Source organism: Castor canadensis, chromosome 12 (genome assembly GCF_047511655.1).
Source record: "Castor canadensis chromosome 12, mCasCan1.hap1v2, whole genome shotgun sequence".
Classification (NCBI taxonomy): Eukaryota; Metazoa; Chordata; class Mammalia; order Rodentia; family Castoridae; genus Castor; species Castor canadensis.
In genome coordinates this window covers 7,572,282-7,599,350 of record NC_133397.1, presented here as the reverse complement: position 1 = coordinate 7,599,350, position 27,069 = coordinate 7,572,282, and the positions used below count along the sequence as shown (strand labels likewise).

General features: G+C 38.1%; 1 protein-coding gene across 3 annotated transcripts in view; it reads left to right on the top strand.

The window, feature by feature from the left end:
• Positions 1–27,069, top strand: part of Adam17 (ADAM metallopeptidase domain 17) — a 45,689-nt gene that overhangs the window by 15,780 nt on the left and 2,840 nt on the right. For 2 of the 3 annotated variants that reach the window (XM_074049136.1, XM_074049138.1), the window contains 14 exons: positions 3,675–3,805; positions 5,353–5,441; positions 5,777–5,945; positions 7,659–7,792; positions 10,024–10,113; positions 12,567–12,680; positions 13,869–14,013; positions 14,116–14,204; positions 18,797–18,949; positions 23,401–23,600; positions 24,472–24,575; positions 24,771–24,905; positions 25,621–25,751; positions 26,663–26,741. In XM_074049136.1, coding sequence (XP_073905237.1) covers positions 3,675–3,805; positions 5,353–5,441; positions 5,777–5,945; positions 7,659–7,792; positions 10,024–10,113; positions 12,567–12,680; positions 13,869–14,013; positions 14,116–14,204; positions 18,797–18,949; positions 23,401–23,600; positions 24,472–24,575; positions 24,771–24,905; positions 25,621–25,751; positions 26,663–26,741 — 1,763 coding nt within the window. Of the gene's footprint in view, positions 1–3,674; positions 3,806–5,352; positions 5,442–5,776; positions 5,946–7,658; positions 7,793–10,023; positions 10,114–12,561; positions 12,681–13,868; positions 14,014–14,115; positions 14,205–18,796; positions 18,950–23,400; positions 23,601–24,471; positions 24,576–24,770; positions 24,906–25,620; positions 25,752–26,662; positions 26,742–27,069 lie in introns of those variants that run through there. The other variant, XM_074049139.1, reaches the window with a different exon arrangement.

The window sequence follows — 27,069 nt, the reverse complement described above, 5'->3', positions numbered from 1 at the left end:
GGTTTTGTCTTTTTGACTACTGAATTGTAGTAGTGCTTTTTTATACATTAAAGAAATCGGTCCATTATCACATGCTACTGATACCTTATGCAAAATTTTTTTACTATATTTTAATTTTTCTTAATGTTTGCCATTTTTTTTTGTACAAATTTTAAATTTAATTGGTGGGACTGGGGTTTGAACTGAGGGCTTCACACTTGCAAAGCAGGGATTCTTCCACTTGAGCCACACTCCAGTATATTTTGCTGTGGTTACTTTGGGGACGAGGTCTGGCTAACTATTTGCCCTGGCTGACCTCTAACCATGATCTTCCCATTTTCAGCTGCCTAAGTAGCTGGATTACAGATGTGAGCCACCAGCACTTGGCTGCCATCATCTTTAGTTTTGTTGTTTTTTGGTGGGGTTTGAACTCAGGGCTTTGCATAGGTGTTCTACCACTTGAGCTATACCTCCAGTCCATTTTGCTGTGTTTATTTGGAGATGGGGGTGTCTCATGAACTGTTTGCCTCAGCTGGCCTTGAACTGCAATCCTCCCAAACTCAGCATCCTGAGTAGCTAGGATTACAGTCGTGAGTCACTGGCAATAACTTCTTTTTACTAGATTTTATATAAAAATATTACAATATTGGTTATCTAGCTTCCAACCTGTAGTAATTCTGAGCAGAGTAGTAATAATAATAGCTACATTTCATCTGGTGCTTATTTTGTATAATTTGCCAGGTGCTATTCTTAATTTCTCTCTCTTACCATACTATACGTAGTCGTTATTCCTTTTTTGAAGACACACACACACACATATATATGTATATGTATATATATATATATATATATATATATATATATACCCAAGATTCAAAAGTTAAGTTATGTGCCCAAAGATCACTGAGCTAATAAATTACTGTTTGAGCTCAGGTCTGACTTCAAAATTTGAGTTATTTCTGCTGTACTGATGGAAAGTTTGAAGTAATGGATATACAGCTAAGAAATGAGTAGGAGCAGGGAAGAGGGAAGAAATAGCAACTCAAAATTTAGTTTTCTTGCTTTGTATTAGATTTGACGTGGCCTGTAGATTCTTTCTATGGCAAGTATTTCCATAGCCTTACATAGTTCTTGTTCATGTTTCGTAGATGATAGTCACTCTTTTTTTTGTGGTACTGGAATTTGAACTCAGGACCTCATGCTTGCTAGGCAGGCACTCTACCACTTGAGCCACTCCCTCAGCCCCTGACATTCTCTCTTTAAGAAAATGTTAAATAATTTCTATTTCTCTTTGTAAAAGGAAGCTGGAAAGTTTGTAATTTTACAGAGGTTTTTTTTTTTTTTTTGAGGTACTGGGGTTTGAACCTAGGACTTTGGGTTTGCGAGTCAGGCACTGTACTGTTTGAGCTGTGCCCCTCACCCTATTTTACAGAGTTTTGACCTTAAATATTTAATGGGAAATGTATCTAACAATTTATGAGAATTTTGTGCTTTAAAATCGGTTATTTCATTTCACTCTCAACCTAGTTAGTAGGCAAAGTGTGATGATGCATGCCTGTATTCCCAGCTACTTGGGAGGTGGAGGTAGGAGGATCTAGGTTCAAAGCTAGCCTACACAAAAAGTTAGTGAGACCCTGTTTCAACAAACAAGCCAGGCATGGTGGTATCTGTCTGTAATCCTAGCTGTAGAGGCAGAGATTGGAAGTTTGAGGACAGCCTAGGCAAAAGCATGAGACTCGATCTTGTAAACTAAAAGCCAAAAGGGCTGGAGAGTGGAAGAGTGCTTGACTAGCAAGCTTGAGGCTCTATATTTAAACTCCAGTATCAAAAAAGAAAAGAAAAATAATAATTTTTTTTTTTTTGGAAAAAGTTAAATGTGTTTCCTAAAAGTAAAATGTATTATTTGAGGAGGAGTTGAACTGATAAAGAAATGAGTCTCCAAAAGTGGACCTCCATATGGTGCTACATGCCTGTAATCCCAACACTTGGGAGGTTAAAGCAAGCATATTGTGAGTTCTAGGCCAGCCTGGCCTAAACAGTGAGACCTTGTCTCAAGAAATAAAAACAAAACAACAAAAAGTGGATAAGAAGGTAATGTAATTCAGACTGGTTAGCACTGATCTGTTGTTACTGTAAGTTCTAAGATAAGTCTGTAAAATGCCTTCCAGAGGATAAGGTAAGATGCATTTTAACTGACATAATCCTGTTTAGAGGTTTTACAGCTCAGTACTAAGATTGGAAAATTTAAAAAACATACATTTTGGGGCTAAGGATGTGCCTCCCATGCACAAGGACCTACGTTTGATCTCCAGTATTACAAATAAACAGACAACCAATAAATAAACAAACAATGATAAATTTTATCGTTACTTGGTCTTTATTTCTACTACATAGGAGGTTCTTGATGTAGAAAACTCACAATGCAATTGCTATGACTTTTCCAGGAGGAATATTAAAAATAAGTTATGATTCATAGAGATCTTTAAAACTAAATAAGGCATTTATAATACAGATGCTTTTCTTTTCAAAATTCTCAGTATAACTGAAGGTGAAAAAAATACTACTGGAATATGTGGGAAGATACATTCTTTGGATCACTGAAGAAAATGTTCCAAGGTTTTAGGAAGTAATGTTTTATTGTGTGTCTTTCCCTCTGACCATTAAAAAAAAACCTTGTATGCTCAAAAAGTTAAAAATATTTGTTGCCATAGAGACAGTTCCAGTTTGTATTTCATCCTGGCAGTTGAGAGACTTAGGTAGACCCATGGGGAAGTAACATTTCATATTTTCAGCACCACAACTGACAAAATATGTTTCTGAGATGAATAACATAGTTTTCTTTATCATCATGGTACATTTACAGGTTATGTAAACAGTAACTGAAAAAGTCTTGCTTACTATTCCCAGTTTTTATATCAGAATGGAAATGTGTAGGAAAAAATGTTAACTCATTTGAAGAATAGGAATGCATATTTTAATGTCTGCTTTGGAGGCTTTGTTTGTATTTATTTCCCTAGTTGTAATTGTGGTTTAATTTTTTTCAAGATAATTTCTTTTGAAAGGAAGAAAAAAGCATGAGTGCTTTTAAATACAGAATCAACAATTTACTAATTTTGCATGGCAATAAGAGTTTTCCTATACAATATCCAGCTTGATTGCTAGAGATAGCAGAAGCCAGTATTGTCAAACAGAACAAGTTCAATGTCCTGTTTCACCATTTACCAGTTGTATAACTTTGAGTGTGTTGATTAACTTCTGAACCTCAGCTTTTAATTTTGTGTAGTGGTACTAATATATATAAAAGGGGTATTAGTCTTTAGTAGTAAATTTTGGAGATTAGCAGGATTCTAATTCGACTCCCCAGATATGTGTGTGTGTGTGTGTGTGTGTTTTATTATTCACAGTTTCCAGGAAAGATGAATTGAATGCATAAGCTCTTTGGCCTCCCCTCCCCCAATATTATATTCTTTTGATCTGCTAAGTTTTTACAGCTAAACAAATCAGTTCATTTTTCTTTATAGGAGTTTATGTTGCTCCAAGTACCTAACACAACATTAGTTACAATTTAAGTAGTGTTTTTGTTGATTTTTTGCTGAGTGTTTTATTCATGCTTACTCTTCTGGAATTTGGAAAAACAAAAACTAGGCTTCTGTTGTATATGCCCAGAGTAAACTTTGAATGCATTCTTTCTCCAGGCATTTTAAATTATACCTGACCTCAAGTACTGAACGCTTTTCACAGAATTTCAAAGTTGTGGTAGTGGATGGCAAAGATGAACATGAGTATGCTGTAAAATGGCAGGACTTCTTCAGTGGACACGTGGTTGGTTAGTATGCTGTTCTTATTTTGCCTTTATGTATGGGATATTAGGTCTTACGGCTATCCTGCTTTTTTTTTTTTTTTTTTTTAAGTTTTTCTTTTTTAAAATTGCAAATAAAACTTAATTCGGAAACTGAGCTCACCATTTGTAAATACCCTAATTTATAGTTCATGCAAATTTAGATTGAATATAAGTAGTCAGTTGTCTTTTCTTTGCTTTAATAAAATATCTGATACAGACAATATAAAAGAGAAAAGGTTTATTTTGGCTCATAGTTTCAGTCCTTGGCCAGCTGGCTTCGTTGCGTTGGACTTGAGGTGAGGCAGAACATCAAGGTGGCAGGAGCTTGTAGCTCACCTCACGGCGGTCAGGAAGCAAAGAGAGGGGAAGAGTCCAGGGACAAGATACATCCTTCAAAGGTGTGCCCCCAATGATCTACTTCCTCCAAGCAGACCCCATCTCTTAGTAGTCCATTCAGCTACGAGTTTTTCAGTGGATTAGTCCATTGATGAAGTTACAGTCCACATGATACAGTCACCTCTCAAAAGCCCATCAGTTGGCAGCAAACTTTTAACACATGAGCTTTTGGGGAACATTTTTAGATTCAGACCATAACAGGTCTCTAACTTGAGTGAGTAGATTTATTTGGTACATGGGTCTGGGAAAGTCATGTCATAGGAGTGCTATTGTGTTACAGTTTTATTTGAATTGTATTAAGTTTGAAATCAAAAACAGAACTAAGTGGGTATTATCTAGCATGTTACACTAGCTGGCTGGTTTGATGACTAAAATAATTTCCTCTCAGGTGATAAGAATTTAACCTGTTGTCTTCAGGCAAGGACTGTAGTCTTCCCTTACGAGATTTAAACAGGGAAAATAGATAAAATAATTTACTTACAGTCCTGCTGTATTTATTCGAGAAAATATATCAAGCAATTGTAGTTTACTTTTTGAAATTTTTTCTACAGTAAGAAAAGGAACTGGTATTGAAATCTCCAAATAATATAGTTTAAGAGCTATATATTCCAAATCATGCTTCTTGCGTTCTCTTAAGTTTTTTTAACCAAAATTAGGTAAAGTTATCCCAGGAGAACATCTACAGTGTTTGTTGTGGGAAATGGATAATTTTCAAATTTCTTTTTCTTTTTTTGAGGTACTGGGGCTTCAACTCAGGGCCTTCACCTTGAGCCACTCCACCAGCCCTATTTTTGTGAAGGGTTTTTTGAGATAAAGTCTCACAAACAATTTGCCCTGGCTGGCTTTGAACTGTTATCCTCTTGATCTCTGCCTCCTGAGTAGCTAGGATTATAGGTATGAGCCACCGGTGCCCAGCAGTTTTCAAATTTCTTGACTTGAGGCTACTCTTGAGGAGCTGAGAACTTTCTAGCTTCTTTCCGGGACCTCTGTTTCCTATTTGCAGAGCTTTCATATTACCTGGGCAAATTCAGTCTGATGAAGGGTTGGGTTGATTTTTATTGTCAGAAGTGCATAGTTAATTTTATTTTTAATAAAATAATATTAAAATGTAAAAATACATGTTTTTTCCTCTCAAGGTGAGCCTGACTCTAGGGTTCTAGCACACATAGGAGATGATGATGTTACAATAAGAATCAACACAGATGGGGTAGAATATAACATAGAGGTAAGTCTATCTATGAGGTTTTTCTATCTCTGATTTTTAAAAAGCATCTCAGTTATTTTAAGATGGAAAGGCAATAATTAATCATTCTTATTTTCTCCTTCTTTTGGGGCATACTACTGGGGTTTGCCTAGCATGTGCAAGGTTCTGGGTTAATCTTTGGCACTGCAAAACAACAGCAGCAACAAACTGAAATGATTTATTGTGAATAACGTGTAGTCAGTTTACTTAACCCAGAAATGAATACTGTCTAAGATCAAGCAAAAAAAATAAGAATTTTATTTATTGTTCAGGAGTTCTTGTTTTCTCCATCTAATCACATATATTTTCTTTCTTAGCCACTTTGGAGATTTGTTAATGATACTGAAGACAAGAGAGTGTTAGTTTATAAATCTGAAGATATCAAGAATGTCTCACGTTTGCAATCTCCAAAAGTATGTGGTTATTTAAAAGTGGATAATGAAGAGTTGCTTCCAAAAGGGCTTGTAGCCAGAGAGCCATCTAACGGTAAGTCTTTAAAAAATATATTTCAAGTAAGAAATAAGTATGTTACAGCATCTCCAAAGAGTGTTTTTTTTTTAATAAAAAGGTGATCATCAAGTAATTATAGTAATTATAGAATAATAGGAGCAATAATGATTGAACTCAAAAGAAGTTGGGGAGGGCTGGTGGAGTGGCTCAAGTGGTATAACACCTGCCGACCAAGCATAAGGCCCTGAGTTCAAACTCTAGTACCACAAAAAATTAAAAAAATAAAAAAAAAATGAATAAAAGAGATTGGGGAAAAGAGGGAAACAGGTGAGCTGAGGGAAAATTCTTTATTTGCAGGTATGTAGAAATGTCAAAATAATACTTTGAAAAATACTGTTTAGAGCTTTATAAGAAACTAGTTGGGGAGCAAGAGAGATCTATACTATTTAGAATAGTGAAGGTTACCAGTCTTGGTATAAATCTATTTAGGGGCATTTAAAAAACATGTAATCATTTTGGAAAGGTGTTCTGCCATCCTTGTTATTTTTACTTATTTATTTCGTTAGATAGGATCTTGCTATGTTGCCCTGACTGCCCTTGAATTTTGAGCTGAAGCAATCTTCCTGTCTCAGCCACCTGAATAGCTGAGCCTGCAGGTGCTTGCCACAATGCCCAGCTTACTGACTTCACTTTTGAAGACTTTATAAAATATTACTAGCATTTTAGTATATCAGTAAATAAATCCTTAAACAGTTTGGTTATTTGTTAAGTAAGATGTCCTATTAACACAAACTAATTTTTTTTTTGGTGGTGGTACTAAGGCTTGAACTCAGGCTTCATAGGCATGTACTCTCCCACTTGAGCCATAATCCAGCTCTAACTAATTTTAAAAAACTTTTTATTTGTTACAAATATGTGTTTGTTTGTAGCTGTGTATGTGCACAATTCCATAAAAAAATGTATTGATGGCTTTGCTTTTACGTGGCTTTACCCCAGGCTGTGGTGAGTAGGACCATACATGTACATGAATATACTTCTGTATTTTATGTATATGCATATTCATATGGATACATGTGTGCTTTTGCATATTTCATAAATCTAATTTTTCTTATACATGTACATATATATGTATATACTTATACATATAAACATTAATTAGGCAGGCCTGTTTGTGTGGAGAAGGCCATGAAGGTTTCATCCCGGCATTGATGATCTTAAGAGACATCTCCAAATCCCCAGGATTGCTGATTTTTAATGTCTAAACCTTGGCATTTTTACATTGACAAATTCATAGGCTCTTAGAAAAAATGACTTTATAGCCTGGAGTATATCATTATTTTACTGTGGTAAGCACTTCTTGTTCTTTCTTTGCAATGCTGAGGATTGAACCCAGAGCATTGTATATGTGAGGCCTGTGTTCTACCACCAAGTTGAGCTACAGTCCCTGCCCCCTTGGTTTTGAAATTTATAATTTTTTAAATTTTATTTTATCATTTTTACCTTTACTTACATGTATATACATTATTTGGGCCACCCACCCAAAAAAATTTATAATTTTAAGACCTCATTATTACTTTTTACTTTTCTGTCTTCCTGCAAATTTTTTTTTTTTAATTGGAGATACCTTTAAGGATACTAAGGTCAAATGTTTGCTTCAGAAACATACTAGATTTGAAGATCTTTTTACTGTAAAAGATCCTGCTTGTGTTGGTGAATTTTTATTTAATAGTACATACAAATTCATATCAGAGTTTGTTCGTCGGGTGAAGAGAAGAGCTGACCCTGATCCCATGAAGAACACATGTAAATTATTGGTGGTAGCAGATCATCGGTTTTATAAACACATGGGCAGAGGGGAAGAGAGCACCACTACAAACTACCTAGTAAGTATTTGATATTACATAAGGTAACTAGACAATTTATGCAGGTTGGTAAATTGCATTAAGAGAAGGCTGCAGTAATTTGTAACTTAATGAAACCAGGTCAGTTCCAGATGTTCTGTTATTTTTCTCCAAATATGAAAACTATAGTTTCAATTTTCTTTCCTTTTTTTTTGTGTGTGTGTGTGGTATTGGGGTTTGAATTCAGGGCCTACACTTTGAGCCACTTCACCAGCCCTTTTTTTTGTGAAGGGTTTTTTCAGGATAGGGTCTTTCGAACTATTTGCCCGGACTGGCATTGAACCACTGTCTGATCTCTGCCTCCTGAGTAGCTAGGATTATAGGTGTGAGCCACTGGTGCCCTGCTATAAGGGATATTTTTTTTTCTTTTTGGCAGTACTGGGATTTGAACTCAGGGCCTCACACTTGCTACACAGCTGCTCTGCCACTTGAGCCACTCCAGTAGCCCTTACAATTTCAAATTTATGCAAGCCTGTTTTGTCTTTTTTTTTTTCTTCTTGTGGCAGTACTGGAGTTTGAACTCAGGGACGTGCACTTGTTAGGCAGATGCTCTATCATTTGAGCAATGCCTCCAGCCCTTTTTGCTTTAGTTAATTTTCAGGTAGGGTCTTGAGTTTCTGCTCAGACTAGCCTGGACTGCAGTATTCCTCCTACTCCTCCCATCTAGCTGGGATTATAGGTGTGCATGCCTGGCTTGTTGGCTGAGGTGGGATATCACTCACTTTTTGCCCATGCTGGCATTGAGCTATGATCATCTTGACTTCTGCATCCTGAGCTGTATCCATGTAAACCTGTGTACATTTTTTTGCTTCTGAGTATATTCCAGAGTAGATGTTTTCTTCATGTCATGCTAAAGAGCTAGTCATAGGACGACAGCTGAAATAGTTGAGACTGTCATGGTCATAAGTAGCTTTAGGGCAAAGATAGGAAGGAAAGATTAGAGAAGTGTTAATGCTTTTTTTTTTTCTTCTTGATGCTGGAGGTCAAACCCAGGGCCCCATGCTTGAGGGCAAGAGCTCTTCCACTGTCTGTCCCCAGACAATAGATTTTTAAGCACCAGCTATTACGATTTTTATAGTCAAGGGAATCATTTTCCACTGACATTTTTTGTTAGTATGACCTCATTCATCATGATAACTTGGCATCGACCAAAGTGTTGTCATTGAGGGAATAAAAGACAATGTAGCTAGTCATGAACCCCCAGCCTAGTGCAGTAAGATGGCTTTCTCGTTGGTAGGCTTTTCCCACTCTCTCCATTTTGTTCGCGCCCTCCCTTCTCTTCTCTTCTTTCCCTTCCGTGTCAAGTGAACACATTTATTAGAGGACAGTGGGAATCGTTGTAAGTCTTGTCCTAATCAAGAGAGACGTGGGAAAGCTGCTCTTTGAATCCACATTTGTATTAAGGGTGCCTTTTATTTCCTTCTGTGTATATTATACCATGAATGTAAGTATAATGAATGGTCTGGTTTTTAAAATTGCATTTCTTACAGTTACTTATAACTAAAGAACAGTTTCTTAGACCTATAACTTCACAGTTGCTGGAACAAACTTCTCAACTTGGCTGTTGAATATTCTCTTTAAGGAAAAGATAGGTAACTAGCATTTTGTTCTTTCCTATGGTGTCATTCTTGGTGATTACACTGGCCCTCTGCCCCAGTCTTCCCAAATCAGAGACCAGAAGGAGGAGGAAAGGTGCAATGTTCTTCTTCCCCTGGCTCCCTTCTCACCTGTTCATAGTGTAGAACTGGGGGTGAGAGAATAGTGAGAGGAGTTGGTTATCACCACCCTTTTTCTTGTTCTGGGGGTCACATTTGAGACACTGGCCAAGTGATAGAATAACGATAGACTACTTCTTAGAAGAGAATATTTTTTGGTAAATCCACTGACTTTATTATCATTTTCATAGTTGAATGTAGTGGAAGTTTTTAAAAAGTGTGATACTGGATATTTTGGTTCTGTATGTACTTGAAATTTGGGGTAGACTGCACTGTGTTTTATTCTGGTAGCAGCACTTCACGTTTGGGGCTAGGAATAATTTCTTTGATAAAAGTCATCACTGATAAAGGTTAATATTTTAGGATGGCCTTTTTATAATTAGCACAAACTTGAATCGATGTTTTCTGTCAGTTGAATTTCTGTCCCAGTAGGTTTTGGTAGTACATTGCAAAGAGTGGTAAAGGTCTCTGTAATGTCTTTTTCTTTTATATACACAGATAGAGCTAATTGACAGAGTTGATGATATATATCGGAACACTTCGTGGGATAATGCAGGTTTTAAAGGTTATGGGATACAGATAGAACAGGTATTTATCAATACATATTGTAAATATTTTTTGTGTTCAAAATTTAAAAATTTATCTTTGACATTAATTATAAATATTGTCAAATTCTCACAGTGATTTTTTCCCTGATAAATTATTAAGTGTTTTGGTTTTGATACTAATTCTAGATTATGAAGTTTTCTGTCCTGAGATTTGTTTAGGCAAAAAGCCTTTTTATGCTGTTGTATTTCCTTCCTGTCAGTTTTTAGCCCTGTTAGCTCTGTAATGTTTTTCTTTTTCTCTGATGATGCTTCAGTCTTTGTTAGAATCCTAGTAAATATTATTGACTGTTTGGTCAGAAAATGTACTCAAATGCCGTATGAGTATGAAGTATTTACACACAGAACCTGTCGATCTGTTTGCTGAAACAAGTCCTTCTGGTTCCTTGTAAGCTGTTAATAGCATGTCCACCAATGTCACACTAATACCATCTTAATTAGGTCTTATTGTAAAAATCGTTCCATATTGCTACATGTAACTAAAGACACTGTTCTAAAACTGAGTATTGCTTTGGACAGTTAGACTTTTTTTGTGTGTGTGTGGTGGAGCTGAGGTTTGAACTTGGCTTTGCTCTTGCAGTGCAGGCACTCTACCACTTGAGTCCACCTCCAGTCCCTTTTGTACTGGTTAGTTTTTGAAGATGGGGGGAGGCTCTCATAAATCATTTGCCCAGACTGATCTTGAACTGTGATCCTCCTGATCTCAGCTTCCCAAGTAGCTAGGATTACAGGTGTGATCCACTGGTGCCTAGCTATATACATTTTTGAATATAAACTATGTGAATAATTTTTACTAGCTCTTTGTACTAAAATATATTCTTTTAGGTTCTATAGTGTAGAATTAAGAGATTAAAAAACCTTTTGAAACCATGTACCATACTTAAGAATGTTAAACTTTGTATTTGTATAAAACTAAGAGAATTAGTTTTCGCTCTTCTGTTCTGCCATTTTGCATTTTTTAAAAGTTAATTGACTAGATAATATATACACAGTCCAAAAACCAGTGAAAAGTAAGTCTCCACAACATCTGCCCATTCTCAAACCAGCTCCTTTTCCCAGAAATACCTGCATCATTACTTCATGTGTATCTTCCTAGAGATACTGCATGTATGTATAGTGTGCGTATGCATAAGTCTGTATTTGATACAATGGCAGAATGACATATACTTTTCACCTTACTTTTTTGTTTCATAGTATGTTGGAGATTATAAACTAGCCTTACTTTTTCTTGGAATACAAGGGTTTGAATTCATGGCCTTGTGCTTGTCAGGCAGGTGCTCTGTCACTTGAACCATGCCATCAGCCCTGCTTTACTTGTTTTAAAATAGCTACATCTTGTTCAAGTTTTTAGGGATCAATAAATAAAGTTCCTTTTTGCCTTCGGAAGTTGGAACAATTGGAAAACAGTAATATAGGAGATAGAAATATCAACTTTAATCCATAAAAAAATGAGCTGGGGATGTGATTATTTTCTTTTTTTTTTTTGGAGGTACCAGCCTCATGCTTGCTAGGCAGTCACTCTACCACTTGAGCCACTCCACCAGCCCATTTTTGTTGGGTATTTTCAAGAACTATTTGCTGGGACTGCCTTCAAACTACGATCCTCTTGATCTCTGTCTCCTGAGTAGCTAGGATTACAGGTGTGAGCCACCAGCACCTGGCAGCGATGTGATTTAGATATGTAGTCCTGGTGGGCTTCCAGATATTTAATCTCGGAATTGACCTTGGCAACCCACCACCAAAGATGCAGAGGCCCTCCTCAGATAGCTTACCACACAGTGCCAGTGCAGAGCAGAACAGGTCCTCTGTACAGACAGGGGAGAGAGACACCAGGATCCACTGAGCTGAGTATGGCTTCCTTCCTTTTCCCAAACTCACTGATTGGAAGCCTTTGTTCCTTTCTTTTCTTCTTAGTGGGTTTGATATGAATATGTCTGTAATGCATAGGGAGAAGCCCCAATCCTTTATAATCCCTTATCACTATGGGACACAAAGTGATGTACATAAATATTCTTTATTTCCAAATTACTGACTAAAGCTGTAATAAATATTTTAGTTTTATGTAACCTAAGTTCTCACTTTTTCCAAATACATACCAAGGATGTGAAAGCTTAGTACATTTATAACTATAAATAATTTATTGACATATGTTTCCCATAGTTTATGTTTTTCAATTTGTTTTTAACATTGACTGTTAGAGCAGAAGAATTTATGGAAGTTTGGTTCTAAACTCTTTTTCCTTTTATTTTTTTTAGATAGTGTCTTGCTGTGTAGCCCAGACTGGCCTTGACCATGCCATCTTTCTATCTCAGCATCCTGAGTTTTGGGATTACATAAATGGTCTTTTTTTTTTTTTTTTGAACAGATAAAGTAATAGGGTATTCAGCATCTTGAGTTTTTGGAAGTGTTCTAAGTATGTTATCTCTTTAAGTATAGATTCGCATTCTCAAGTCTCCACAAGAGGTACAACCTGGTGAAAGGCACTACAATATGGCCAAAAGTTACCCACATGAAGAAAAGGATGCTTGGGATGTGAAAATGTTGCTAGAGGTAGGTCATGGAATCCTGGATGTGGTGCTCTTACTATCCCTTTGTGATTTCTAATACATGACTGCACTAATGATGGAATATGTCAGAAAAGATGGGGTAAAGCCAGTAGGGAAGGTTGTTCTGATCCAGCAGCAGCCCATCCCTGTAGCAGAGTAGGCATCAACTGGCAAAAAAGCTGTGAGGAAGAAAAGTGCTAGGAGGCCATGCTTCGTAACCTCACTATCTTTGAGACTCCAGTTAGGCACAGTGGATCTTCTATAGAAGAAAGCATTAAAACCCAGTATATAGATTTTTTTTTTCCTACTGTTTTGTAGCTCAGGACTTCCAGTCTCTTAGGGTAGTAATTATCATATAGGCTATGAACATGTATTAGACACTAAAAATACAACTTGGAAATCTGAAGAGTTCTTTTTAGGAATTTAGATACTTTGTTTTCATTCTGGTAAACAGTTGAAAGATAGTTAAACATCTGGTATGATGTGGAATCTTGCCTTAGAATACTGCTGTGTGATTCCATTGTCTGAATTTCTGTATACTTTTGCTTTGTTGTAAACTGATATACTATGAAGTGATAGTGTTTATCTTTTAAAGTACTGGTAAGTAGCTGGACACCAGTGGCTCATGCCTGTAATCCTAGCTACTCAGGAAGCAGAGATCAGGAGGATTGTGATTCGAAGCCTGCCCGGGAAATAGTTGAAGAGACCCTATCTTGAAAAACTCTTCACAAAAAAGGCCTGGTGAAGTGGCTCAAGGTGTAGGCCCTAAGTTCAAACCCCAGTACAGAAAAAAAAAAAAAGTTTATTTTAACTCCCTTACAAAATTTTAAAAGTTAAGGTCCTCCCTAGATCAAATAAATAAAAATAAAACAATCCCTGCAAATCCAGTAGAACCCTTGAATTATTTTAGAGTGATCTGTTTTGATATGAGTGCCACAGGAGCAGGGAGTTAATTCTGAACAACTGCAAAGGCTGCCAAGCTCCCCCCACCCACTCAGCAACAGTGTCTGCTTCGAGGCTGCACAGATGGGGACAGATGTGAACCCCAGGGAAAGAGCAGCACGCCACAGAAGGCTGTGTGTGCTGATCTGGAATATTTAGTTGAGACACCTTTTAGTCTGGTATAATTGTTAATCTAATTGAGAATCCTTTTTTTTTTTTTTTTTTTAAACAAAAAAAAACCAAACCAAAGCAATTTAGCTTTGATATAGCTGAGGAAGCTTCTAAAGTCTGCCTGGCACATCTTTTCACATATCAAGATTTTGATATGGGAACACTTGGATTAGCTTATGTTGGCTCTCCCAGAGCAAACAGCCATGGAGGTGTTTGTCCAAAGGGTAAGTTTCCCATTTGTTGTATGTATATGATGCTGGAATTGGATTATATTATAGTTCTGTACTTAATAAGCAGTTTTTGTCTCTCTTTCCTTTTACCTTTAGCTTATTATAGTCCAGTTGGAAAGAAAAATATCTACTTGAATAGTGGTTTAACCAGCACAAAAAATTATGGTAAAACCATCCTTACAAAGGTATGTTCTTTGGTTTTTTTTTTTAAAGAATAGATTTGGATTTTATTATATTAGAATCTCAGTTATTATGTATTTATATGGGTATCTTCCTAAAAAAAGTATTGTGTACTGGTTTTGTTTTTGGAGGTACTGGGGTTTGAACTCAGGGCGTTATGCTTGGTAGGCAAGCGCTCTACCACTTGAACCACACCTCCAGCTTTACTGTTTTTTATTTCTGCCTAAAAAAAGTACATATTTTCTGTGAGAAATATGGGAAAGAAAAGGTATAAAGAAGAAAATTAAAATGTCCATTTTTTTGAGACACCTGTGTTGTATGTTTCCTGAACACCTCCTGGAGCCCTTCATCCCACAGCTGCTCTTAGGTAGGGCTTTTTCACTAGGCTTTTACCACAGCTGTTGTTATAAGTCCACCTGCAACTCATACCATCATTTTGGTATGGTATACTCTCTAGGAGCCTCCTGAGAAAAGGTCAGTGAAGTCAGTGAAATGTAGGTTCTTGGGATTTTGTGTATCTGAAAGGTCTTTATTCTATTCTTTGGACTTTTTTTTTTTTTTTTTTTTTTTTGAGATAGAGTTTCATCCTGCAGCCCAGATTGGTGTGGAACTCATGATTCTGCTGCCTCCACTGACTGCTGGGATTACAGAAGTGCATCACCATGTCTGGCCTCTTTATTCTCTTCTTAAATTTGGTTGATAATGACTGTGTATGTTCTGCTTCTTCAGCATTTAAGGCTCTGCTGCATTGTCTTCTGGTGCAGCAGTGACACCAGAGTCTTAAGTCCTTAACCTTTGAATGTGACCTATTTTTTTTTCAAGATTTTTAGAGCTCCGTTTTGTGCAGATATATATGTTGAGAATATGCTTGGCTATAAATACTAGAAAATCCTATAAATAATGGCTTAAATAAGGGGTTTGTTCACTTGTCTTTGTCAGCCAAAAGCTCAGAGATACCCTTTTTAGGTGATGCAGCAGTTCAGAGGTGCTCTCAGAGCTCCCCATCTTTTTGAGTTTTTTCTCTGCCTTTATGCCTGTCTCCTCATAGTCACAAGATGATTTTCTTTTGCATTAGAGGAAGGAGGAAGAAGAGATCATAGTGAGCCTAGTCTGTCCTTTTTAGAAGTTTTTCTGACTTCTGCTAAAACCTCTCTGAATGGAAGTAGGTCACGTGAATGCCTATAGCACAAAGATACTTCCAGGGTAGGGAGGTGGCTTATTTTAGCTGAGTATGTTGCTGTCCAGAGCAAAGTTAGAGCTTTAAGTTAGAAAGAAAGGGAAAATAGATATTGGTACGAAATGTTAGTATCTAATGTACTGATAGGTTGACTTTGAGGATATAATTGGCATTTGTATCTTTTTTTCCACTGTGCTGGCCAGGTGATTCCTGAGCCCATAGTTCTAGATACTTGGTGTTTTACGCAAAAAAAAATTTTTTTGAGACAGGGCCTCTGTATAATATATAGACCAGCTCTTTCTGTCTCAGTCTCCCAAGTGCTGAGATTATAGGCTATGCCATCATATATCTATGATAGTCTTAAAAATCATAAATATTCTTTATCATTTGTTTGCTAAGTTTTTGTCTTTTTATTTCTTTTCTCATTATGCTGTACAGACTGATCTCAAACTCTTTGGCTCAAGTGATCCTTCTGCCTCAGACTTCTGAGTAGGTGGGTCTATAGGTAGAGCCCAGTTGTCTTCTTTTTCTGTTCTGTTTGGAAATCAGCTAATCAGATATTTGATCTCCTAGAGTGATCACCTGGTTTTCCCTAATGTTTTCTCCCATTTTCCATTTGTTGTCATCTTGTTCTGTTTTCTAGATGATATCCTTAATTCTGTCTTCAGCCTTTCTTTTGAATTTTTCATTCCTACTGACATTTTTTTGTTTGTTTCAGTAGCCCTTTTGCTCTGTAGACCTTTTACTTTTTTCTTTTATTGTCATTACTGGGGTTTGAACTCAAGGCCTCAATCTTGTTAGAGAGGCATTGTACAACTTGAACCAACCCCCAGCCGTTTTCTTTTTTTGTTTGTTTTTGTTTTCTGAGACAAGGTCTTGTAGTCCAGGCTGGCTTTGAACTTGTAGTCTTCCTGCCTCAGCTAATTGAGTGCAAGGATTATAGGCATGTGCTACAATGCTTGGTTTGTAGTCCTTGTAATAGTTTCTTTTTATGGTTGCAAAATTTATTTGTCCTCTCTAACAAATGTACTTTTTTTCATCTTCCAAACATTTATTTATTTATTTTTATATGTTTTAAAAAAATTTTTTGTGGCACTGGGGTTTGAACTCAGCACCTTATATTTGCTAGGCAGGCACTCTACTACTTGAGCCATGACCCCAGCCCCCCCCCCCCTTTTATTTACATATATTATTAGTTGTTGTCTTATCTCTTGTTCCTTTTCCTGGGTGGACTATGTCTTTTTCTCTCTTGCCTGATTCATGAAGGAATAGAAGCAAATGCAGTGTACATTTTTGTACTGGTAGCATGACATTAATTGGTTCTACTCTGAAAATAAAAAGTTAAAAGCATTGGTCAATTCAAGTATTGGTAGAAAGGTAGGTCTACTGGTGAATGAAAGAAAAGTAAGTCACATGGGAGGTTGGAACATTCATTAAATAAGGGCCTGGTGTGCTGCTGTACTGAAAATCCCTCCATCTTCCCAAACCTTCTGAAAAGTTAGTTACAGAATTAACAGCCCTTCCTTCCCACCATGAAAAGGAAAGTGAAGCATTTCAGAAGGTTTGAAGAATTAAGAGTAGAAAGAACAGAGCTGGGTGCTGGTGGCTTGTGCCTGCAACTCTAGGTACTCTGGAGGCAGAGATCAGGAGGATCGCCAGCCCTGGCAAAAAATAGTTTGTGAGACTCTTATCTCAACAAAACCCATCACAAAAAGTGGCTGGCACAGTGGCTCAGGTAGTAGAGCGCCTGCCTAGCAAGTGTGAAGCCCTAAGTTCAAAAAAAAAGAAGAAGAAAAGGAACAGAGAAAGAAAAATGAATATTGAAGAGTAAGAAGATTGGCCTATTCCTTCCCCAGGTTGGTTTTAGGGCTTGAACCTATGATCTTACTTAAGCTAGGCAAACACTCTACCACAGAGATATTCCCCTAGTCCAGTAGAGGATTTTTAGAAAAGTGAAAATACTTTAGCAGCAAATATATGACATTTTGCAAGCTGGGCACAGTGGCATACTTCTGTAGTCTCAGCTCTAGGGAGGTTGAGGCTGGAAGCTCTCTTGATCCTAGGAGTTCAGGGCTAGCCCAGGTAACAGCAAGATCCCATCTGAAAAAGTTAAAAAAAAAAAAAAGACATGCATTTACTAGAATCTATAAAATGTACCATTGAGTTAACCCTAATGTAAACTGTGGACTTGGGGTGACTAAAAATATTGTAAAGTGGTATGAGAGAAGAAAAAGCCCCTAAATTTTTGGGAACCTTTAATATCCAAAATTATTTTTTCTTGTGGTACTTCTTAATCTTTTTGTGGGACATTTTTTATATCATTTTTACATTTACTCACGTGTATATACATTGTTTAGGCTACCTTCCCCCCACTCACAACATCTTAAAATTGCTATTTATTTATTGAATTTATTATTTGGTGGGACTGAGGTTTGAACTCAGGGCTTTGCACTTGTGTTACAACATCTTTATGTTTCTGTTCATGACAGATTTTCCTCCGTGTTCCAGAATTTTTCTCTTGTAAGATAACTTACAGTGTAAGATATATTTGCCTTAAAAGTTTTTAGTATCAGCCCATTAGCAAATCCACTGATGAATTTCTACAGTTAGAAACATCACACTTTTGGGGTTTGAGTGCTTTTTGTTAAAAATCCATTTTTTTCCTGCCATTTTATTATAAATGTAGAATTGGGAATCTTCTTGTGTAGAAAAATGACCTACAAAATAATCTTTCAGGTTCTATATAGTGATTTTTCCCAAAATCAGGACTCTTAAGTTTGTTATTTTATTCAGGTAAATTGCTACTTTAATTTGTTATTATATAGTATTCATATAGAATCTAGTGACTTGATTGATTTAAGTGTGGCCTAAAACTGGATTCTAGTAAACCAAATCCTCTAGGCCATTCAGATTGTTACTGGACAGGAACTCACTCCCCCAGACAGTGAGAAACACTGTGTTAGTTCCTCAGTTGTCTTCCCTCCCACTCCCTTTCTGTTTAGGTTTTGGCAGAAGTGTGACTAAAATGGATTGGGATGGGGATGTCGGGGAGACCTCCAACTATGGCTGTTTATCAGCAATACACAGTGTGTGGTAGGTAGGAATGGCCAGTGTTTGTTTTGTTGTGAATGTTTCAGTACATCCTGTAAGTTCTATCTTCTTCTTTTTTTGTGGTAGTGAGATTTGAACTCAGGGCTTCATGCTTGCGAGGCAGGTGCTCTACTGCTTGAGCCACACATCCAGCAGTTATATTTTCTTAAGTTGATTTAAATTAATCCTTATAATACTGTTTAAGAGCATTAAAGATTATCCTACTCATTCTGTTGAATTTCTATAATTGCTAGAAGAAATCATAGTCCAGTTGTAGTTATTTTGGCAAAGTTGCTGATGGTTAAATGTTTTCTTTTCATGGTCCTTAAGGAAGCTGACCTGGTTACTACTCATGAATTGGGACACAATTTCGGAGCAGAACATGATCCGGATGGTCTAGCAGAGTGTGCCCCGAATGAGGACCAGGGAGGGAAATACGTCATGTATCCCATAGCTGTGAGTGGCGATCACGAAAACAATAAGGTATGTATGTTTCAGAGATTTTTATGTGGGTAGGAAAGGAGGAGGCTGTGTGGTGTTATCAGAATGGGAAGTCAAGAAAGTATTCCATTCCTAGAGATGGACCAACCAGTTACAAAGTACCTTGAAATTTAGTTGTATGTTTGAGAGTGAAGCATGGCCCACATGAGCCTGGATAAAGCCATCTTTTGGAGTGTTTTATCAGGGTTAATCACATGTAAAATCTGGGCTGTAAAAAGTAATAGTAGGGCTGGTGGGGTGATTCACGTGGTAGAGTGCCTGCCTAGCAAGTGTGAGGCCTCAAGTTCAAACCCCAGTACTGCCAAAAAGAAAAAAAAAATTACTAATTTGAATGACTTTTTTCAGAGTCCTAGCTTCCAGGTTATATGGCTTATGCTTTATGGTAAAAATTACCTGTTATTTTATTTACAATTTACTACTCATTTTAACTTGGTAGCACTTCACAATTTGCATGTTTTCATAAGCTTTTGCAATAAAACATATAGTTTGACATATTATAAGACCCTATGAGAAAGGCCCTTGTCTATCTTATTCAAGGTTTTGTCTCCAGTGCCTAGTAGGAGTGCCTACATAATTAGTAATTGAATTCTGGTAGAGTATAAGGCTGTCCCGTGGTGTCTATGGGAGATTGTTCTAGGACTGCCTACCCTGGGATACCAAGGGACTTGCACATGCTCACGTCCCCTTAGGCAAGATGGTGTTATACGTTCACATGACCTACCTGTGTCCTCCTGTACATTTTAATCATCTGTAGATCACTTACCCTAATAATAGTGTAAGTGCTATGTGAACAGCACTACACTGCATTGTTTAGGGAACAATGACAAGAAAAGTCTGTACATGTATAGAAACATTTTTTCTCTAATATTTTCAGTCTGTGGTTACTTGAGTTCATGGTTGCAAGATACAAGGGATGATTATGCTGGTTGATTTGGGACATTGTAAACAGTTTTAGAAACTTTAGGACAATTAACTTTAGACTGTCAACTCAGTCTGAACTAAAAGTTGTATTAGTAGATGTATGGTGTTTTCATTTTATTTGGTATTAAACCATTTGTTTTATTTTGTTGACAAGTTAAAGAGACCTGGTGGGAAGGGCCTAAATTAAGAGCCAGTCTGAACGGGAAAGGATGGTGAAGTGTTTGCCTGACTTTTGTTTTGAGCTCGACTGTGAACAAGTTGATTTTGAGCAGGGGAGAAAAAACAGGGTGACTTGTTTGTCCTTACCACTCTCTGCCTCTGCTCTTCTTGTGATCTCTGAATGTTACATCGCCTGTTCGTGTTCGTTTTCTCTCTCACTCTCTCTCTCTCTCTCTCTCTCTCTCTCTCTCTCTCTCTCTCTCTCTCTCTCTCTCTCGTGGTCATGGGGTTTGGAAGCATCTCATTTTATTTGGTTTCTGTGTGTAACAGACTCTTCCTCTCTTGCTTTGCATGCTACATTTATTTTAACTCTGCTTGGCAACTTTTGCCTTTAAGACATTAAGGACATTTTCCTGCTCCTTTTTGCCCACTCTTCCAAATCATCCTGCTTTGTTGATTTTTCCTCTTTTTTCAGGGACTGTCTCTTTTTTCTTTTCTTTTGTTTAATTTATTGACAATACAGAGTTTGAACTTAGGGCTTTCAGTTTGTTAGGCAGGAACTTGGCCTCTTAAGCCATACCTCCAGCCCCAAAATTATGGGAAGTCACTGGGGTTTCTTGTGTTTATTTTGGTGCTGGGGTTTGAACTCTGGATCTCCTGCATGTTAAGCATGAGTTCTTCCACTGAGTCACACCCAGTTATCCTCTTCATTTTTAATCATGCACATTATAGTTAATCCTCTCTGACACAACTTTCTGAAATGATGGGAATATCTAAACTTACTATACTCCATGGATGAGCAATTGAAATGTGGCTAGAGACTGAGGAACTGGATTTTATGTTATGTATCTATGTATATACTTGTTTATTTTTGTTTTTTTGAAACAGGGTCTCATTATTTAGTCCAGATTGGCCTCAACTATAATACTCTCGTCTCAGCCTTCCGAGTACTAGCCCATGCCAGACTAAGAACTAAAATTTAAATTTTACAGTGTTTGCCTGTGTTTGGAAGTGGGAATAGACATTAACTATAAAAGGATAAAGGAACATGAAGAACCTTACTGAAAGAATGGGAATGTTCTAAAACTGAATATAGTGATGGTTTTACTTCTTGGTAAAGTTACTGGAAGTTACTACCTTGTACACATGAAATGGATAAGCTTTGTCATATGTAAAATGTGCCTTTGTAAAGGTGTTCAAAGCAAATAAACAACAAAGACAGTGTAGAAGCAGAAGTTAAGGACACAGAGAATCTGTTAAGTCATGAGTTGGTCATTGTGGAAGCCAGCGAGAGGCATGTGGGCGTTCATGATACCATTTGGTCTACTTAGTAGATGCTTGGACATTTCTGTTATGAGAAATGTAAAATATGTGACTAGGAAAAAAAAACTAAATAGCCACATATGTCTAGTAGTGACCGTATTGGACAGTACCCCAAAAGAATTGGCAGGAGGGGTCTTCCTTCCTGGTTATGAAGATGGTGTGGTGTCAGCACTTTGTGAGGGGGAGGGGGAATTTACTTTGCAGAGTCTCCCTCAAGGGAACATGCATATTGCTATTTCTTCCTGCTGCAATTTCTTGCAAAGTGGAACTCCCCGAAGGGCTCTTAAGTGGCCTTGTAAGAACTTGCTAATGAGAGTGGAGTCTGAGCAGATCTGTGTTTTTCTGGAACTGCTGGGTTATCAGTGAAGAACCGTTTATTTATTTTGTTCTGAGCACATAATATTTAGTGTATTTTCTACACTCTGGTTTTCCCAAGTAGCACTCCTCTTGTACAAAGATGTCACATGCATCTTCTTATCTGTGTTTCAGACGAATTCCTTAATAAAAATATTTTAACTAGATGAGAAGGATACAAGGTAGAAATGAGGTGTTTTTTTCACCTGGACAGCTCTGCCTCCCACCAGATGGGCTAAAGAAGATCAGCAGCTGGGAGGGGTGACACAGGTGACATTAGTAAAGAAACATGGGAGGCTAAGGGTTATCTCCTAGGAAAGTTCACTGAAGTGAAGAGGAAGCTGTAAAATGAGGATGCAAACAGAAGGCTGGGTCTTTACGCTATGTGGGTAGAAATTCCTGGTTGAGAATTGGTCCATTTCCTCAGCACTATCCATGGAGTACAGCTGCTCTACTAATGAAGAGGTATTTTTATCTATTTCCTGTGAATTTTAATTCACTTGAAAGTGAACTGATTAAGTTGATCTCATGGATCTGTAGTATTGATGGATAAACCCTACCTAAGTACCAGCTGCTTATCGCCCACATGGGGATAACCAGATCCCTGCAGTATCTTCACTGTGGAAACAGATTAGAAGCTCACCAGAGCCATTTAGTTTCTGCAGACAGCTGTGGAGATCTGCCCCAAGAAAGAGCCACACTCAGCCTCCACAAGCCCCGTGCCCCTTTCTCAATGATTTCAGGTGGTCTGGAGAAGGGGCACAGTTTTAGAGATTGTGGTAAGATTCCCAAACTTACAAGGCTCCATTTTGGTAGATCTGTCCTCCATGCTGGAAAGCTAGAGTAGAGGCTTCTTTTTGGATGCTGGTCAACTATAGAAAAAACCAAGAGAAACTTAAAATACTGATTAATGAAAATGTTTAGGAAGAAACTTGCAATTTGATTTTTTAAATAGACTGAGTATAATGAAGCTTAGTAATCTGTTAAATAGGTTAAGCTCAAATATTTAAAAACTTCAGACACAATGGGCCAGGCAAAGGGAAGAATGTAAACCAGAAACAGACCCTCTTGTCTGCATGATTCTCATGCCACCATAGCAGTGGCATGCCTGAGAGGTGGACTTGAGACTCAACAGAATTCATGAGCTCCCCATTCTACTAGACTGTGTGTCCCCTTGATAGGACTGGCTGAGAGGTTTGGTCTCATACTATCACTTGCCTTCATGTGAAGAATTTTAGGTCTTTAACCAGGATCACACAGGTATTTAGCATGCTATTTGAGGGAAAGATTCAATTTCACGTCAATGACATTTGGAGGTGACTGCCATTGCCTTGACATAGCTCCAGGGTGACTTTCATGGTGATTTTTTTTTTGTTGATGTTGGGGTTTGAACTCACAGCCTCATGCTTGCTAGGTAGGTGCTTTACCACTTGAACTATTCTGCCAGCCATTTTTTGTGTTGGGTGTCTTTGAGATAGGGTCTTGCAAATTATTTGCTCTGGCTGGCTTCCTGATCTCTGCCTCCTTAGTAGCTAGGATTACAGGTGTGAACCACCAGTGCCTGGCCTGATGGTGATTTTTACGTTAAGAATTGGTGTCTACAGAAGCACAAATACTACGTGGAAATAAATATTCATTGTGTTATTTTGGGCTCTTGTGGCCTTTTTTCTCTTAAGATGTTTTCAAACTGCAGTAAACAGTCCATTTATAAGACCATTGAAAGTAAGGCCCAGGAGTGTTTTCAAGAACGCAGCAACAAGGTGTGTGGGAACTCCAGGGTAGATGAAGGAGAGGAGTGTGACCCTGGTATCATGTATCTGAACAATGACACTTGCTGCAACAGTGACTGCACGTTAAAACCAGGTGTACAGTGCAGGTGAGAAATCCTCTCATAGTAAGTTCGGAGGTTGGTATAAATGAGGGTCTGAATAACTGAAGATTGAAAATGGAGGGGTTTGAAGTGTGCATGTGTGTGCAAATGCTTTATGGAAAATGCTGTGACCTTCAGTCCAAAAGAATCCTTGACCTTACATGTTCTCTGATACAGAAATTCCACAGCTCAAAGAATCTTTTTAAAGGAAACAAGTGTATAAGAAAGATAACAAGGCTGTTTATGGCTGCATCCTTTTAAGATAGCAAAATATTAGGAGCAAACAAAATGACAGTCCTGGAATCCAAGCAGTTATCATATATCTATACAATAGAATCTTGTGGAGTACTGTTTAATGATATAAGTAAATATGGAGAAAGCAGGTTATGAATTAGAAGATACCTGTATTTCCATTTTATGTCTTCCCCATAGACCAGTGCTTGGCATAGGAAGAAATTTTAGTCCATGGTGAATAATTGAGATCTAACTATGTATAGTGCATGTTTACACTAAATACTGATAGGGAGTGGGGCTTAGGCCACCTAGTTTCTCAACCATTGATTTCCTGGGCCCTAACTTTTTTTTTTTTTAAGGTTCTTTTAATTATTGCATTAAGTTAATGAAAACCAAAGACACTGAGGTATTGAAAAGGTGATTTATCACTCTGTATACTTATTGTTTCCTACTAAAGCATGGCATTGAGGTTACCTTTCCCACATTAGGAAGGGACAGGTGGCTGTAGCTCCAGGGAAACCAGACTATGCAGGAAGGGTGACTCAGCCAGGGCCTCTTCCCTTTATCTTCAGGTCACTGTAAGACAACCATAATATTTGATGTGGGGCTTGGAATTGAATTGTCCCTATCTGCTCTTCCACAGTGATAGAAACAGCCCTTGCTGTAAAAATTGCCAGTTTGAGACCTCCCAGAAGAAGTGTCAGGAAGCCATTAATGCTACCTGCAAAGGCGTTTCATACTGCACAGGTATGTGTTTTCATTGCTTCTCTTGGAATACTGTGACTCAAATATAAATGAGTGCATTTGGAAAACGGGATTGTTTCCTTCAGATGGAAGCAACCACTTAGCCCTTACCACTTGCCAAGTGCTCACTTTTGTGAAACAGCCTGTTGCAGCTGTTGTGGACCTGTGATTCATAAGTTAATTGACCTTTGCCTCTAGGGAATAGCAGTGAGTGCCCCCCACCAGGAAATGCGGAAGATGACACAGTGTGCTTGGATCTTGGCAAGTGTAAGGATGGAAAATGCATCCCTTTCTGTGAGAGGGAGCAGCAACTGGAGTCCTGTGCGTGCAATGGTGAGCAGTTTTGCACTGAGTTCCTCAGCAGGAGAAAACATGATCTTTGTTTGCCAGCCCCTCCTTGTGAAGGCTTGATGTGTCAACGACTCATTGCTGCTCAGGGTAGTGGTGAGAATCAAGCCACGGAGGAGGGAAGCAGGAAGTGGAGTCATCTACTTTAAACTGAGAGGCCAAGGATTGAAATTTGAAATCAGCAGGGTAGGGACACACTTAGAAGAACATGATGCAGGATTTGAGCAGAAAAAGTACTTTGGACTTTTCTGTGTAAAATGTTTTTAACCTCAGGGCCTCTGTAAATGTGAGATCTAAGGAGTATGAACTCAGGAACTGTTAGGGGATAGATATGGCAGTGTCAACTTCTATTCCCTCCACGCCTACCCTGCCCCATACTGAGGATGGTGTTCAGAGCCTCATGCATGCTAGGTGAGGACTCTACCACTGATCAACTCTCCCAGCCCGAGGGAGTGTTAGGTGTTTTTGTTTTTGTTTTGTTTACATTTATAATTTAGGGGTTTTTTTTTTTGGTGGTCCTGGACTTTGAACTTAGGGCCTTATGCTTGGTAGGCAGGAACTGTAAAACTTGAGCCATGCCGCCTAGTGTTGGCTTTTGAAATAAAAAAATGCAGTTTCTTTTGTTGGGAAGTGTGATCAGAGAGGAAGGTGAGGAAGTGGTGGCAGAGGACCCCATCGTCAGTGTACTTTTCTGTTTCAGAAACTGACAACTCATGCAAGGTGTGCTGCAGGGACCTTTCTGGCCGGTGTGCACCTTACGTTGATGCTGAACAAAAGAACTTATTTTTGAGAAAAGGGAAGCCCTGTACAGTAGGATTTTGTGACATGAATGTGAGTTATTTATTTACATACAGTCTTTTTGGTGACCTTAAAACCCTCTCCTGTCATTCTGCATGAATGGATTTGTGCTGCTGTAGAGAATCAGAGTCCGACTTAGGAAATGAAGCAGACTTGGTCTTTCCTACTCACTCAGCACCTGCTTTAGAGTCACCTCAAGTAATTTTCAGTCTTAGTCAATTCTACAACCTAGAGAAACAAGAAATTAGGACCCACCACTGCCTGAAACCAGCTAACTTTATCATAAAGTCCCCTGTCCAGGTCTTCCCAATCTCTGAGCTCAGAGACCCCTGCCATGGAGAGTCAGAGCTCCAGTGACCTGAGGCATATTGCCAATTCCTCTTAAATAATCCTCATACATGCTTTAAAATCCAATAAAAGCAAACAGTGATAGAAAGCTGTAACAGCGTTTGTGTTTGGATTGCCTTCCATTTGTGAAATCAAGTACTTACAATATAATTACCTCTAGGCTGGTTGCGTTGCCTGTTGTGTGTGTGATTAACACCATCTAAAATGGAGTAGCCATCATTAGCAAATTAGTTTTAGTTTTTTCCCTGGTGATTCTAAGGTCACTTATAAAACTGGACTAGTCATGGGTCAGGCATGGTGATGCACACTTGGAATCCAAGCCTTTGGGAGGCTGAGGCAGGAGGATTGAGAATTCAAGTCAGCCTGGGATACATAAGAGGCCCTGTCCCAAAATTAAAACTAAACCAAAAAAGGGATTAATTATGGAAGGACGAGTGACAGTTCACACTACTTCCTTGGTGCTCATTGCACTGAAGCCAGTACCCTGTGCCCCTGGGTGACATTAATGAAGCCCTTTACACGCCTGTTTTCATACAGCCACGTCCCTTCTAAAGGCATTGTTGTCAGCGATAATGCCAAATGTTTTCTTCTGATAGGGCAAGTGTGAGAAACGAGTACAGGACGTAATTGAGCGATTTTGGGATTTCATTGATCAGTTGAGCATCAATACTTTTGGTAAGTATTGCTTATCTTGAACTGACTTGATTTCTAGGATGACAGGAAACTGTTCTTCCAGATTTTGTGCTCTAATTCTGCAGTAGTGGACCAGGCATAGTGGAGTAGGCCTGTAATCCCAGCTACTCAAGAGCCAGAGACAGAAAAATTGTATCTCAAAAACAAGCTAGGCATAGTGTACATGCCTATAATCCCAACTACCTGGGAGACAGGAGGACGGCAGTCTGAGGCTGGCCCAGGCAAAAGCATGAGACCCTATCTGAAAAACAAAGAAGTGAAAAGATTGGACTGTAGTTCAAGTAGAGTGCATGCCTGGCAAGTGTGAGGC